At 41.5% G+C, this 15,922-nt stretch overlaps 1 protein-coding gene across 1 annotated transcript in view; it reads left to right on the top strand.

Annotated features, from left to right (window-relative positions):
* Nucleotides 1-10,740, top strand: part of CDH17 (cadherin 17) — a 28,589-nt gene extending 17,849 nt beyond the window's left edge. The window contains exons 13-17 of the mRNA XM_086742481.1: nucleotides 1,129-1,259; nucleotides 2,415-2,651; nucleotides 4,557-4,673; nucleotides 4,781-4,897; nucleotides 9,875-10,740. Of these exons, the coding sequence (XP_086598607.1) occupies nucleotides 1,129-1,259; nucleotides 2,415-2,651; nucleotides 4,557-4,673; nucleotides 4,781-4,897; nucleotides 9,875-9,984 (712 nt within the window). The 3' untranslated portion in view covers nucleotides 9,985-10,740. The remainder of the gene's footprint in view (nucleotides 1-1,128; nucleotides 1,260-2,414; nucleotides 2,652-4,556; nucleotides 4,674-4,780; nucleotides 4,898-9,874) is intronic.
* The last annotated feature ends 5,182 nt before the right edge of the window (nucleotides 10,741-15,922 follow it).

Genomic DNA, 15,922 nt, shown 5'->3' with positions numbered 1-15,922 from the left:
TTGTGGCTCTTGCTGCACGATTCCCAACTGGAATGCTGAACAGATCAACCCAAAACAAACAATCCTTGACATTTAACTAAAATTCAGCAAAACACCAAGTAGTTAAAGGAGTTGCAGCACATGACTGTTAGGCCTCTTGTGGATTTTTATTCCCAGAGGTTTCTCATCTGGCTTTCTAGTTTCCCCTAACTTTTGGGAACTTAGCATGTTTGGCTTTCTGTCAAACTGGTTTGAAAGTGAGCCACATAGTCCAGAAGCTCTAGGGGATGGTGACAGAGACAGATGACAGGAATTCATATTTACATAAACCACATTTCTGCTAAAAAATAGGTTAAAGGACGTAAAATAAAAAAAAATTAAAAAGCAAAAGATGAACAAGCATGTCAGCATGCTATTTTTTATGCAAGGGTTACGGAAACAACAAAAGCATTGAATGAGAAGGTCAGGTCACATCTACTCAAGCAAACGGCTGTGCTCTAACTGGGTCATATGTTCATGGTTATATTTGTATAAGTAAATACCCAGAGACCCTTTTTTTTTTTTTTTGAACAAAAATATAAAGGCAATTATGTGGTGATGTTTAAAGCACTCTCTGTTCCAAGGCTGCCCTGATGGTAATTACAGGCTGTTCCAGACTGGCAGCAGATGACCACTGTAGTCTACCTCAGGGGTCTGGCCCTTTGCTAATCCAAAAAAGGATGCCTGGCTGCACTGCTCCCTTTGCTCCCCAGCCTTTGGCTTGGGCCCCATCAAAACCAAGACATGGGAGATGTGAGGGGGAGAAAGGGACATGGGTCTGGGACAGAGAGTACTTCTGGACCAAACGCTCAGGAACACGCTAGGTTTCCTAGTTAGGAGGAAGGTGGAGTTGCAGCACACAGGCTGGAAGAATGGTGGTGTTCCCATGGTTCTGCTCTTACTTTTTATTCTCAATGGTTTTGGCCTCCCTTCCTCTGTCTGTCTCTCCTGATTCCTGTAGTACTGGGACTCTTCCAAGAACCCTCTCTTAGAGTATAGTTGTAATTAAGCTGCTTGTCTAAGATCAATAAAGAAGTATTTGCTTCATCAGCTTTTTTTTTTCCCTGATTTGAAATACTATATGTGACTTTTTCTTCTTTCTTTCCAAAGATACTCCTTAGAAGGTGATGTGAGGAAATGGCTGAGGATTGATTCAACAACTGGGCAGATATACACTGCTTCCACTTTGGATCGAGAGCAGCAAGAAACGTACATGGTTGATGTTGTTGCATCAGAGCTAAGTAAGAGATGAAGCAACCACATATACAGACACAGGAATCCCCTGCCCTCACTGCTTTATGAGGAATTGGCACACTTCCCATGACTAAACCCATGAAAAGTACAGGAACATATGATGTATCCTTAGAAGTATATGTTTCTTAAGAATTTAACTTTCTTAAAATAAATGTAGATGTAAATAATTAGGATTAAAATAGCTTTCATGAAGTTAGCTATCATATGCTGTTATATTTGCTTGAGCCACATGGACCATAGAGAAGGTTAGAATTTCTTCAGTGTTTTCAACATCAACATTTTCTGCTACTTTTTCCCTCTATAGCTGTAAAGATTTTAGTTTAGACTTCCTGAAAACAAACCTGGAGAGTAACTTGCAACCTTGTACAGAATTTCGTTTTATTATGAATAAAACTAATACACTAGTTAGTCTGAAATACATTAGGGGTCATAGTTCAAGCCATTAGAATCTTTCAGATAGTCCATCTGGAGAGATTTCATTATGTGATTTACATTGAACAGAGGTTAAAAACTCTGGACTATATCTGATTGAATGAGGTATAACTCTAGATTTCCTGTATTAAACACAGATAAACAATGATGCTGGTCACTGCTTTGGGGTATATAGGTAAAGATGCAGTTCCTGTTATGTCAGGAGAAAGGAGAGCTTCCTCAAGCACCAAGATGGAGTGGGGCTGTTCCTGCAGGAACAGGCTGGAGAAGTGACAGGGCTCTGAAAGCTCTTCTCAGGCTCCTTGTCTTCGCCCCAAGGCAGAATATTGACTTGTATTTCCTATATGTAGGAGAGAGATAGGAAACTTAAAGAGTTTCATGCTTAAAAGAGTGTTCCAAAGAGTACTGGTCACCTTGGATGTGACTGCTTACTAGATATGATGGAAGTGACTGCTCACTAGATACCATAGTCTATCTGCCTCCTTTCATTTGCTAGTGTTCTGTAGTCAGCAAGAGTTGGGGGTAGATAAACCATGCTTTTAAAAAAGTGGTGGCAGCTACCATGAGTCCCTCTGAGACCTCGCCTCTGCAATCAATACCAGCTCCCACTGCCTGCCTGATGGTGTACCTGTGCAATAGCTGCAAATGCAACAACCCAGTTTGTACATCCAAGATATATGTGTAACTTTGCTTCCTGTTAAACTCTACAGATAATGCAGCTCAGAAATCCAAAACACCCTTGATACTACACTTACGTGATGTGAATGACAACCCTCCAAGGTTAGTTATGGATTATCCTACTTTTTTCTGCTACCCGCTCAGTGGAGGAGAAAAAGCTTTGATTGAAGCTACTGATGATGATGAACAGTGGTTTTTTTCAAGATTCACTTTTTCCCTTGTGGATGATATGGATACAAGAAGTAATTGGGAAGTTTCAAACGTCAATGGTAAGTTAATAAAGCTGTTCTTATAATGATCTGAGATTTTCCAAGTACTCTGGGAAATATAAAGAAATATTGAATTCCTTTTCATTCATACTATTGCATATCAGTATGCCCAGCAGAAAAAAAAATTGTGTTGTTCAGAAATTACATGCATTATGGCATGTATTTATTTGAAAACCTAAGTCTCTTTTTTTTTTCAAGAGATGACCTCTAGCATGTTGCAACCTAAAATTTCACTAGTCCTTATGAAAGAAGAAACATGTAAGAATAAAACATACTCTGTGCTTAAATGAATACAAATCACTTCTGCTAAAGAAATAAAGCAGTTTGCAAGCTGTCTATTTCTGACATTTCATGTGTAAAGGGAAGTCATGCCTCACAAACCAAACGGAATTCTTTGAAGGAGGCCAGTAAGCACATGGATAAGTTCTTGGCCCATAGAGCCTGTCTGAATTCCTGAAAGATGTTTGATGAAATGTTCCACTAGAGAAAGCTGCGTTGTCACAATGTGAAAGGGACAATTTTGAAAGGATAAATAATAATTTAAAATTCAGGAGTTGAAGTAAATGTTCAGCTCTTGCAGTGAAGGGAATTCAAGTGTAGTTTTCCAAAGGGTTTTTTGCTAGGACCTGTGTAGTTCAATAAATGTATGTGTGTAATGAGGAGGCAAAGTTTACTCATTATACAAAGTTATTTGAGCAGGAGCCAAGTGTGAAGAATTGCAGAACATCCTTGTAAGAGTAAGTTGGTTGAATAATAAAATGGCAGATTAAAATGAACCCTGGATTCCAAAATTCACATTTGAAATCATGGATGTTGAGCTGGTTGTTACGAGTCAGGAGTGAGACCTGTAAGCAGTTTCATGAATATGTGAGATCTAATTATTAATAGTGTTCAGAAAAGCATATCAAATATTGGGAATTACTAGGAAAGGACCTGAAAAGAAATCAGAGAACTATCAGATATGCCCCTGTATAAATCCATGGTTTATTCAGATCTTGAACTCCAGTCTCTCCATCTCCAAAAAGATGCAGTAGAACTGGAAACAAGTTCAGATAGGGCAACGTGGATAATCAGATTTATGGAGTAGCCTGGTATAAGAAAGTGTGTGGAAGCAACAAAGTAAGCTACTACTTTTTAGCTTGGAAGAAAGTAGGGAAAAAAATACAATAGAGGTCTATAAAATCATGAATGCTATGGTCAGGGTGGCCAGAGCTTCACTGTTTGCCCTCTCTTCCAGTACACAAACCTGGGAGCCTCAAGTGAAGCTTATGGCAGTTATTTCCAGTGCAGATAGTAGGTAGTTGACTGTGGAACTTTTTGCCACAGGGTGTTGTGTCCCTGAGCTGAAAATGGTTGAAGGCTGGGAGAGCATTAGGAGAAAATAAAATACATGCTTCTTTTTTTAATTGTAATCTCCACCTTATTCTAGAGACAAGATACTCACATCAATAGACTTTTGATCTGGTCCCAATGGCTGTTATAGTCTTACTTTTCCAAGTTTTAAAGAGTCTTAGATGTGACAGTGTAAGTGTGTTAGAAAGACGGTCTGTCCTACTATGTTATCTTGGGGACAATTTAAGTTGGTTATGGCTTCTATGAGCATGGTGGCTTATTCTTGGTTTAGATGTGATGCTATTAGTGTAGCATTAGCTAAGATCAGATTTAGCCTGCTGTGGAAATTAGGAAGGAAATTCTCTGACCATATTATGCTGAAGGTCAGACTAGGCATTCAGATGATCCCTTTTGACTTAATATCTGCAAACCAATGCGTGGAAGACATGGAGGAAAACAGGAACTACCATCATGTGCAAAGCAACCTTAAAAAAAGAGCATTTGCACCTAGTATGAATGCTGTGCTAAATTTCTTTCTTGTGCTAACATGAACATCCCATTTCCTACTTACAGGTACTCATGCTTACCTCTCTCCGAAACATACTAACTTTGAAGAGAAGGTGTATAATGTTCCAATAATAATTAATGACAATGGAAAACCACCTTTGGAAAGAAAAGTGAATCTTGCAGGTATACTATGCACAGAACTATTCATTTCAAGACAAGAGTTACCTTTATGAATAATCAAACTGGACTACAAAACTTCTAATTGACTTGTAATGTATTTCTTTTTGCAGTAAACATCTGTGAGTGTTCAAGTGAAAAGTCGTGTTTTATTGAAGTACAACGTGAGCACTCCTGGCCAAGTGTTGGCCAGGCAATTGGGATTCTTATTGGGGTCCTGCTCATCATTGGTAGGTCACTTTTTCTTGGTTGACATGAAGCCAGATCTCTGAGATATGATGGTGCTGCTGTATTTCTGACACTGATTCACTTGTTGGGTGAAGAGATGTCATGAGTGTTGCACAATGAGCAAAAGGGGGAAAATCTCGTGATTGTGTATCATGATTGCTGCAAACTTGTAAGTTTTTGGTCATAGGAATAGGTGTCTTTGGCCTGTGCTTCTGCATGCATGTACAATGGCACAGCAAGCAGCTGTGACAGAAGAAAATGCTGCAGTTGCAGCATATTGTCAGTTTATTGCTACCTACTGCCTTTTCCCTGTCAGGGGAGGAGTTGAAGCCTTGTCTTCGACTTTGAGATGACAGTGAAAATAGTGAAACATCAAGGGATGTCGTATTTATAATGTCTATACCTGTAGTGTACAATTATGATTTTAGTCACCTATTTCGGCTTCGTAGGTTTCAATTTTTCATATGGAGAATTGCTTCGAGCTGTGGGAAACTGGCATTTACATGAAAAAAAAGTACAGTTCTATTGTTCAGCAGTAGTGAACAGTATTATATTCTTATAGGCATGAATTGATGCAGCTTCAACAAGTAAAACTTTTTCCAAAACAAAATATTTTTTTATATATATAGAATAGAATAGAATAGAATAGAATAGAATAGAATAGAATAGAATAGAATAGAATAGAATAGACTATTTCAGTTGGAAGGGACCTACAATCTGCATCTGTCTGATCACAGATGACAGATCAACTGTCTGATCACTTCAGGGCTGACCAAAAGTTAAAGTGTGTCATTAAGGGCATTGTCCAAATGCCTCTTAAACACTGACAGGTTTGGGGCATCAAACACCTCTTTAGGAAGCCTGTTCCAGTGTTTGATCACTCTCTCAGTAAAGAAATACTTCCTAATATCTAGTCTAAATCTCCCCTGCCACAGCTTTGAACCATTTGCATGCGTCCTGTCACTGGATACCAAGAAGAAATCAGCACGTCCCTCTCCACTTCCCCTCCTCAGGAAGCTGTAGAGAGCAATGAGGTCACCCCTCAGCTTCCTTTTCTCCAAACTAAACAAGCCCAGAGTCCTTAGCTGCAACTTATAGAATCATAGAATCATAGAATCATAGAATGGTTAGGGTTGGAAGGGACCTTCAAAGGTCATCTAGTCCAACCCCCCTGCAAGGAGCAGGGACATCCCTGACTAGATCAGGTTGCTCAGAGCCTCATCCAGCCTGGCCTTGAATGTTTCCAGGGATGGGGCCTCCACCACCTTTCTGGGCAACCTGTTCCAGTGTTCTATAACTCGCATCGTAAAAAATTTTTTCCTAATTTCTAATCTAAATCTACCCCCCTCTAGTTTAAAACCATTACCTCTCGTCCTATCGCAACAGGCCCTACTAAACAGCCTTTCCCCATCTTTCTTGTAGGCCCCCTTGAGGGACTGGAAGACCGCTATCAGGTCTCCCTGGAGCCTCCTCTTCTGCAGGCTGAACAGCCCCAACTCTCTCAGCCTGTCCTCATAGGAGAGGTGCTCCAGCCCTTTTATCATCTTTGTGGCCCTCCTCTGGACCTTCTCCAACTGGTCCATGTCCTTCTTGTGTTGGGGGCTCCAGAACTGGACACAGTACTCCAGGTGGGGTCTCACCAGGGCAGAGTAGAGGGGGAGAATCACCTCCCTCGACCTGCTGGCCACGCTTCTCTTGATGCAGCCCAGGATGCGGTTGGCCTTCTGGGCCAGGACATTCCTGCCAGCCCTGTCACCAGCTTTGCCCTTCTCTGGAGGCATTCAAGGACCTTCATATCCTTCTTAAATTTTGGGGCCCAGAACTGTACACAGTACTCAAGGTGACAGCGTACCAGTACTGAATACAGCGGGATGATCACCTCTTTTGACCAGCTGGTTATGCTGTGTTTGATGCACCCCAGTGTGCAGTTTGTCCTCTTGGCTGCCAGGGCACACTGCTGACTCATATGGAGCCTGCTGTTGACCAGCACCCCCAGATCCCTTTCTCCAGCCACTCCTCTCCCAATTTATACTTGTGCCTGGTGTTACTCGATCCCAGGTGCAGAATCCATCATTTGGACTTGTTGAATTTCCTCCTATTAATTATTGCCCAATGCTCCAATCTATCTAGATCTCTCTGCAAGGCCTCTTGTCCCTCAAAAGAGTCACTAGCACCTCCCAGTTTGTTATCACCAGTAAACTTGCTAACGGTGCATTCAACTCCTGCATCCAGATCATTGATAAATATATTGAACAGGACTGGCCCTAGAATTGAGCCCTGAGGAACACCACTGGTGACCAGTCACCAGCCAGTTGTAGCCCCATTGACTATAACTCTTTGAGCTTTACCCTTCAGCCAGTTCTTCACCCAGTGCACAGCAAATCTGCTCATCCCATAGCTGGATGACTTGTCCAGAAGGATGCTGTGAGGGACAATATCAAAAGTGTTACTAAAATCCAGAAAATCCACCACCTTCCCTTCACCTACTAGGCAGGTGGCTTTATCATAGAAGGGCATAAAATTAGTTAAATGGGACTTTCCCTTTGTAAACCCCTGTTGACTGTGCCTGATGATTGCATTATTCTTTAAATATCTTTCAGTAGTACCCAATATGACCTTCTTCATAATTTTCCCAGGAACTGAGGTTAAACTAACAGGTCTGTAGTTCTCTGGGTCTTCCCTCACGCTCTTTTTGTAAATTGGAGTAACTTTGCTAGTTTCCAGGCAGCAGGGACCTCCCCAGACTCCGAAGATCTTTGGCAAGTGATCGAGACAGGTCCTGCCATAACATCCTCTAGCTCCTTCAGTATTCTCTTTGCCAATGCAAGTGCAAAAGTAGTGAGGATGACCGTTGATGGAATCCAGTCCCCTAGGAAGCAGAGAACAAGAAGAATTCAGTGCTCTGTCCTGTGTGATTTTTTAATATGATGGTCACAAGAGCCAGACTGGGAAACTGTGACTCAGCTGTAGAAAAGGGAGGGATTGTGAGAGACCCACGGAGAAAATAAAAGAAAAGGAATTAAATACATTACAGACCTCATATTCAAAAGGGTTGGATGAAATTAGAGGATAATGGGGAAAATAACCAAAAACTTATGTAAGTTGCCATTACTTCAATTCTAAAGGAAAAGAGAATGAGCCCCCAAGAACAAATTCAGTACCTAAAAAGACAAAGCCAGAGCTCTGTATTGACTTTTCTTTTGTAATACAAAAACTCCTAAAGCAAGAGAAAGTGCCAGTGCATATGTGGTGCATGTGTTTATCTTTTGAAGACAAAAAAAAAAAGGGAAAAAAAATTCAAAGAACTTAATGGAAGAAGCCATATTCTGACCATGTGAGTGACAGAGAAACCCCTCAAACTGCACCTTTGTCATCTCTGTTCAAGCTTCTCATATAACTTATTTATGCACAATGCCTTTGTCTGATTCCTCATCCAGTATAGTGCCACATTTAAGTGAAAATTATGTTGGATAACTGACTAGAAATGTTTTCCTTACAAAAGAGCTGGTCAGCTTCAGAGAGAACAGTAAAACTTGCTCCTGCTTTATGACTTATAAAAAACACAGTGTATGTAACTCATAAAGGATTTTTAAAAGAATACCTGAAATGAATATGCAGGCTTTTTCAATAGCAAGGTTTTTTTATAACTTTTAAAGGCAAGATCAGATGATAGCCTCTCAGGTGGATTTAACAGGGATCAGAGATGGGCAAGGAGAGAACAATAAGAAGTAGCTAAAGATTTTATGAAACCTGGGGAGATTACAAACTTTGAGTTTGTCCTTGAAGCTCAGAAGATATGACCATAAAACCAGCCGTCTCCTGGGGGCCTTTCTGGCAACAGCATTAATTCCTGCATAAGCTAAGGACTCTCTCAAACCTCAGCACCTTTCCTTCCAAGAGCAAGGATCCTCTGTAATCTTACTTTCTTTAAAAGAAACACAGCATAAAAGCTGGAAAACAGAATAGAACAAAACAAAACAAAAAAAAATCACCCCAAACCCTCAGCCAGCTCATTCTGATGGGAGAAACTCTTTCACTAAGACAAACTTTCTCTCTCTCCTGGAAGATATTTCTCCTACTGAGAAGAGGGTGGGAGAATAAATATCATGGGCAGATACTAGGCATGTTCCTTGATTAACTACACAGATACTACAAATATGAATGTAAAATAAGAACAAGTACAGAACAGATATTCAGAGCAATGAGTGGGGCAAGGGGAATAGCTGGGCAGTCCTCTATGCTTTAGTAAAGAAACAGAGAGATATTGAAAGTGGTAGATAATCTAACACTGGTAAAGAGGAAATGAATTTACACAGGGCGTAATAAGTTCGTAAAGATTTTAAAAGATCAAACATATATATACACATGTAATATGCATATTTGATGTGTATGTATAGAGATCTATATATGTATATGCACATATAAAGACATCTAGACACCTTAGATTTGATATGACAAGTGATGATAAAGGGTATAAACACTTGTAATCCAGGTCAGAAGAAAATCTCAGTCATTCTTGGCCATAAGTGCACAAATGTCTGGGGTCCATCAGCTATTTCTAACAGATACCAAGGAGTTCCTTAAGAACAATTTTGCTGTCAGTAGTCTCAGCTTTGCTGTGACAGAATTGTCATTCCGTTGGGAAAAAAAACAAAAAAACAGGGACTACAATTCAGATGACTACAATACAAACATGACAAACCACAGCTCAAAGAGAGGGGGAATAAAAAAGGCCACTTTGCCATCTGGTCAGACCCTAGAGGAGAAGTTCTCCTTTGGGAGAAGTCTCCTGAGCCCCAAGACGGGTCACTGAACATGCTGTTGGTCCAATGCTGCACGGTCATTCCCCAAAGCCATTTTCTTCTGTTCAAGAGGTAAAGCAGTATGGATTTTACAGTGCGGGTGTCAGATCCTTTGCTGAAATACCTTTCCAGAAAGTTTTGTCAATCCTTTACTGAGGAATGCTCTCTGTTTTCCAGGTTGTATCGTGGGGGGTGTGTTTTTCCACATGAAATACAAACAGAAAAAGGACAAGAAGAGTCTTAAGAAAGATGCAAAGGATAACGCTGAACTCAATAGACTGGCTTAATGACTGTTTCATCAAGAGAAACAAACACCCGTTGGGCTGGAAAGGAGTGAGCTCTGTAGCTCACAAAGCCCAGAAGTGTACTATCACACACTGAGGATACAAACATGCAAAAGCAGGCTCCCAGGGTTTTGTCCTCACTTTTGTAGGTAATACTATTCAGTCATAAAACAAAACACGTACGTACACTTCAGCAACAGCCATTAACAAGATTATCAGCTTTGACTGAAGTGTTAACTCATGACAACATCAAACGCTGAGCTCCTGCAAGGATCATGGGAGCAGTCTTCTCTGTCTGGTAGCTGAAGTAAACATGGACTTTCCGAAGCACTACATTTTATCTAACTGCACGTCTTTGACACTTTCCATCTCAGTCAGTTACTAAACAGGAGAACGGAGAAACAAGTCCTATGCTATGTTTGAAGATGTCTCGTGAAGTTGCAAGAATCCCTCTGACTCTCAGCAAGAAGTTCCCAAACTTGTTGCAATCTGTAATCTTCCCTGGGTCATGCCTGCTTACATTATGCTGGTGAATTTGTGCTAGTAACATTCACTAGCAATTTGACTTTTCAGTTTGTAATTTTTGATATCCAAAGAGTATAACCAGTTTGTGAAGAACCAAGGCCTTTCATTACAGTTTCTAAGTTAAAAAATGTATGTTGAGTCATGTGGAATTGGGTAGTGTGCTCTTTTATTGTACTGCTGCAAATATTGTTCTTGCCCACAACACATTGGATAAGAATAAAAATGTTCTTTAAACTTTTAGTGTCTGCTTATTTTACGGAAAAAAAAAAAAAGAAAGAGAGTGCGTGAGACCAAAACATTGCTGCTTGGTATTCTATTGTATTTAACCCTTACTTTCACATAATACAAATTAAAAACAGCTCTCAGGCCAGAGTGACACGTCTGGCTGATTCAAGATGCAGTGATTGCTGGAGGCACTTATATCTTGGTTTCAGTAAAATGTATTTGAGCGCAGGATGACACTCAGAGAAGAAAAGCCTTTCTCCTGACAGTATGCCTATAGAAGGGCATTTTTGGTGACAGTTTGAGGGAGGGTTTTCTTTTAAGCTATAAATAAAAGCCGACAAATATTGTGTTAAACTGAAAAGACAATATACTTTTGAAAACACTGAAGAAAAGGTCATATGGAAAAGAGTATGTTTGTTTATGCAGGATTTTTTAAATAGCTTTTGCATGCAGCACAGAACTAGAAAGAAAAGAGCACTTTTTTGGTAGCATTGCATTATAATAGGTTTTCCTAGAATGCTGCCAGCAAAAACTTTCCTTTTGGGCTTCAGCAATGCAAGCCAATTGTTGTACCTCTTACCCCAGCTTCCTCAGCTGTTGGAGCTCTGTTATTTGCTGTAGGGCTCACTGCTGGAATGTATTTTTTTAATGATGGGAATGCAATCCATTATATTTGGAAAGTATGACATTCAGTTACGTCAGTGTGTCCAGGGATTGGGATTAGTATATTGTTTTATAAATAAAGGAGCCAAAGTTCAGGAGTCATTGTACTTGTGTATACCAATATGACTTAATGTGAAGACGGAGAAAATGTGTAGAAATTCCACTTTGCTTTACCTCCCTGACCTGTCTTTCTGTTTACTGATTTTACTCAAATGCCTCTCCTACATTCAATAATTTATTTTGCAGAGAAGAGTAAAAAAATTTTTTGTTTTGTTTACCTACATTTGGGGTTGGTTTGATAGCAGGACCTTGTCCCTTTCCTCAGCCTACAGAAGCATTGTTGCAATTTCTTAGATTTCATGGGGTAAATCACTGCCTGGCTGCCCTTAGACTGGTGCATAGCAGAGCTTCCAGGACAAACAAAAAAGTCCCCGCTTCTTGGCGTCTTGACTACATCTTCAGTCTTGAAGACTTTCATTATTGGTGCATCAAGGGTCACGTCTTTTGGATGTGGTAGGAGAGATCTGAACGAAACCTCCTCAGGGTGCTCCCTCTCCGGTACCTGCCCTGGGCGAGCATCTCTAGGGGCTGAGCAGGTTTTCCCTTGCTGCTGACCCCCTGACAGCCCAAGATCCTGCCTGCAGCAGAGCAGAGCCAAGGCCAACAGTACCCTGACTGCCTCACCCTGCCTGTGCCCCCTTCCCCACCCCACTTGCCCAAATTTTCCCGCACTCAAGGGACATGTCTTGTTCATGCTTGCATGGGGGTTATCTAAGCAATGCAAGTGCTAGCTGATCTGCTGCTGGGGCATCAGACACTTTTTGGTGCTTCTTGTACTGTGCATTAGTCCCACCCTGAAGAAAAAAAAAAAAACAAAAAAGCAAAAAAAAAACTTTTCCGACCCTGCCACAAATATTCTTATTTTCTTCACCCTCCTCCTGCCTATCTGCCTGCCAGGACTTCACCCCTACCCCTCTGGGGTTTATTTAACCCAGTCCTGCTCTGGGATGGCTCCTCCATCGGTTCAATCTCTTCTGGGAGCCAGACAAAAGCTCTCACCCAGCCTTAAACCTCCCCCGGCAGCAGACTGCTCCTCCTGGCCTCCTTTCCAGCAGACAAACTCAGTTTTCTTTGGGTCTCTGGAGAGGAAGAGAAGAAACACTTATTATTGTTCCTTCCCACCATGCTTCCCACCAGCCCCAGCTGGTTCCCAGGTCCCCACAGGAGTGGCAGATACTCAGACGTTTTGCTCTTGTACATTACGTTTTGCTCTGAATTCAAGTTTTAAAGGACGAGCATTTCTTTTTGAGCTCCTCCAATTCCTGTTGATATCTGTTAGCCACTGTGTTCTCCAAAGTAGTTTCACTGACACTTCTTGGTAATAACTAACAACACATAAACTGCATTTTAGACGTAAAAGTGTAAAGCTACAGACAGCACTGCAAACAGAATTTAGTACAAACCTCCAAAAAATAGCTCTCTGAATTTGGCCACGTTATTTTTTATAACAACTTTGAAATATTGGCTTATATTTGGGTTTTATGCTTGAGTAATAGGTATGGCATACCTGCATGATTTGCACACATACTTGATTCACTACAAAGGAACTAGCAAGGTCTGCAAGCGTTAAAACTGAACGAGTGCTTTAAATGCATGATACTTTAAAAAAAATGGTAGAGAAGCTAAAGCTCTTCTACTTTATATCCACAAATTATTACAACAATTTTATACACTGATAGCAGAAAGACAAATTTTGAAAACAGTGTGGATGGCTTTGGACTCTGGTTACAACCTTTCTGCCAAGAACAACATCACACAAGAAGTCCAGTGATGAAATCTGCTGAGAATATGTCCTCTGGCGGTCTTCCTTTCCATGGCTCCTCCTCCAAGCACGCAACATCTCATTACAAAGTTCACAGATAGCAAAAGATGTTTCAGTGCTTTCTAATTCTTTTTTTACAAGATTAGAGACTTATCAGGGTTTTGATTATCTCGAAGATTAATGGCATACATTAATTAAACTGTCATTATGCCTATTTTTCAACTCTTTTGTAAATATAAACTTGAAAAGTACGAACAAGATTTTTATCTGGGTTTATAGAACAAATGCCATGGAACAGCAGCTCTTGGGGGGAAAAAAAAGTGTCTTTAATCCATGTTTTGAAGTATAGTTCATCAGCTCTGGTCACGCAATCAAACGCACAAGGCTGCAGCCACCACACATAGCTACTGCTGTGCCTGTTAATGGGGATAAAGATAAGGCAGCCCCCACTGGCATGGCGGTGGGTGGGAACGGCTGCGTGCCAGCAGCACGGCTGGGATTGACTGCGGTGTCACCTGGCTGTCTGGAGCCACCAGCACTTGTGGAAGGACAGGGTCCCTCCAGACCTAGAAAATGCAGGGACAAATGTCTCTTCACCCTTAAAATGGCTCTGTAGTGAGCTGTGCTCTTGGGGCAGGCAAGCACTGCGTGGAGGAGCACAAAGGTGGGATGAAAAAGCTGACTGGTAAAGAGGAACTGGTTTTGGCTGGTTTTTGGCTGTAACTGCTAATCCTAGATGCACCTCACCAGGACTTTGAGAAGACTTGACTTAAAAAAAAATTGCTAGTGTTACTGCCAGCAGATTTGCCAGAACTGGGACCTGAAATTAGCTAATTGCTTGTGAAAACTAGAGCAAAGAATCACATAATCCTTAGTTACCACTCCTTCTAGACGCCAGAGATCTTGTGCCCAGTCTCTAAATGTCATGCTAATGGCATTCGCTCCCTCAGAGAAGTCCTCCTTCCCTGTTGGCTGACTTTGGGCCTTGAACAGAGGACACAGAAATTTGTGGCTTAAATTATAAGATAAAGTCCTAGAGCTACAGGTCTCTGCCACAGCAGGAGAACATCCTCTGTGAACAAAGCTTATAAAAGGGAGACACCACAGACATTTTAGTGCAGTAAAATACCGTGGAAACATTTGGAAAGATGGACAACATCATCATGTCAAGCATCCTAAGCCAGGAAAAAATATTTCCATTTTTTTAATTGCATATTCCAAAAGCAAACCAGAACATTAAAGGCAAACCAGCAGCAGATCTTTGAACTCGTTGCTGAACAGCATGTTCCTCCACTGATAGCGAAAGATTGTACAGCGCAGGGAGACGAACTTCTTGAGCTTGTTCTGTTTACAGCTTGGGTGCCAGAGATAGGCAATGAGTAGAGTTGCAAAAGGATATTATGCCACACATGAGCTTAAGGGGAAGAAGTGTCATGCATTTGCAGTTGACAAGATGACAACTATTGTTGTCATGAGCTGCATACATACTTACATCCAGTTCATCCTGTTATGATATCAGTATCATAAGTGGACTCATCTCGCCATTCCTGAACCATTCTGTAAGACTTACGTTAATGCTGAATATGGTCAAGAAATGTGTTTCCACAACCTCCTCTTCCAGTGCACTGCTCCTCAGGGCTAACATTTAACTTGCAAGTCCTCTAGGGAAGTGTAGATCTAACATATCGGTTTTGGTTCTTGGAACTGGGCAGGGAGAATAGAAGCTGGAAGCTAGAAATCAGAGGTGCTCTCTGGTGCAATAATCCCATTGCCAGGTGAAGAGCTGAGGTTGGCATCCAGCTGCTAAGTGTCAGCACAGGCACATCCTCTGTCATTTCTCCACCTGCCAGAAGCAGCCTCTTTGAAGATTTCACAACCTGAGGTCTTCATTGGAGAGCTACATTTCCTACGTTTGAATTATTTCTTTTCTTTGGCAAAGCAAAAGTGACACAGCAGCTGAATCCACAAGACATTTCCTCAGGTGAGACTCACAGAGGGTTTATTGCACCCTCTGTGCATTGCAGCGAGCTCACCTGCTCTGCTCGTCACTTCCCAGCAAAGCGACTTGTCTGTCCTCAGTCAGCACTGAAAGGCCATTGTGGCAGGGCAGTGGAAGAGTAGCAGTACTAGCATGGAGCCAGTAAATATCTACAGACTTGATTTACCTCAGTCTCAACTCTAGAAATCTTTCAAAACCGACTTGGCCTAGGCAGCTGAGCAGACTAACAGGAGGTCTGGCATAGCTGGTGCTGTGTTGCTTTCACACATTCAATCTAAAGAGTGAAGTGTTACCAGAAGAGGTGATGGTGAGCATCGGGGGGCAGAAGACACAAGAAGGCAGCATCAAGCAAGATTTGCCAAAAAACAAGAGCAGAAGCGTACAGCAGTTGAAGCTGAAGACCTGCATGAGTGGCCATGCCTGAAGGCTGCGCAGCTCCTCAGAACCACCCCCGTCTTTCCTGCCTGGAAGGAGATTGCTGAACTTCAGGATACACAAAGATCCTTCCAGGTCTGGTGGCTGCAGAAGTTGGGGGATTCCCAGTTGCCACCCCACTTGAGCTCCTTTTGCTGGTGACTGCTGCTGCCAGACCTGACTGAGAAAGCACCTGTTTTTCTTTCATTTTTGGCCAACATCTGAAAGGCTACAGATTTTTTTCTTGCCCTTTGGATAACTCTGTTGATGTTAAAATCTACTCTTATGAAACT

The sequence above is a fragment of the Chlamydotis macqueenii genome, chromosome 2, assembly GCF_036417535.1.
Source record: "Chlamydotis macqueenii isolate bChlMac1 chromosome 2, bChlMac1.mat, whole genome shotgun sequence".
NCBI classification, from domain to species: Eukaryota; Metazoa; Chordata; class Aves; order Otidiformes; family Otididae; genus Chlamydotis; species Chlamydotis macqueenii.
Note: the sequence above shows the minus strand (reverse complement) of the source record. Positions and strands in the feature narration are given on the sequence as shown.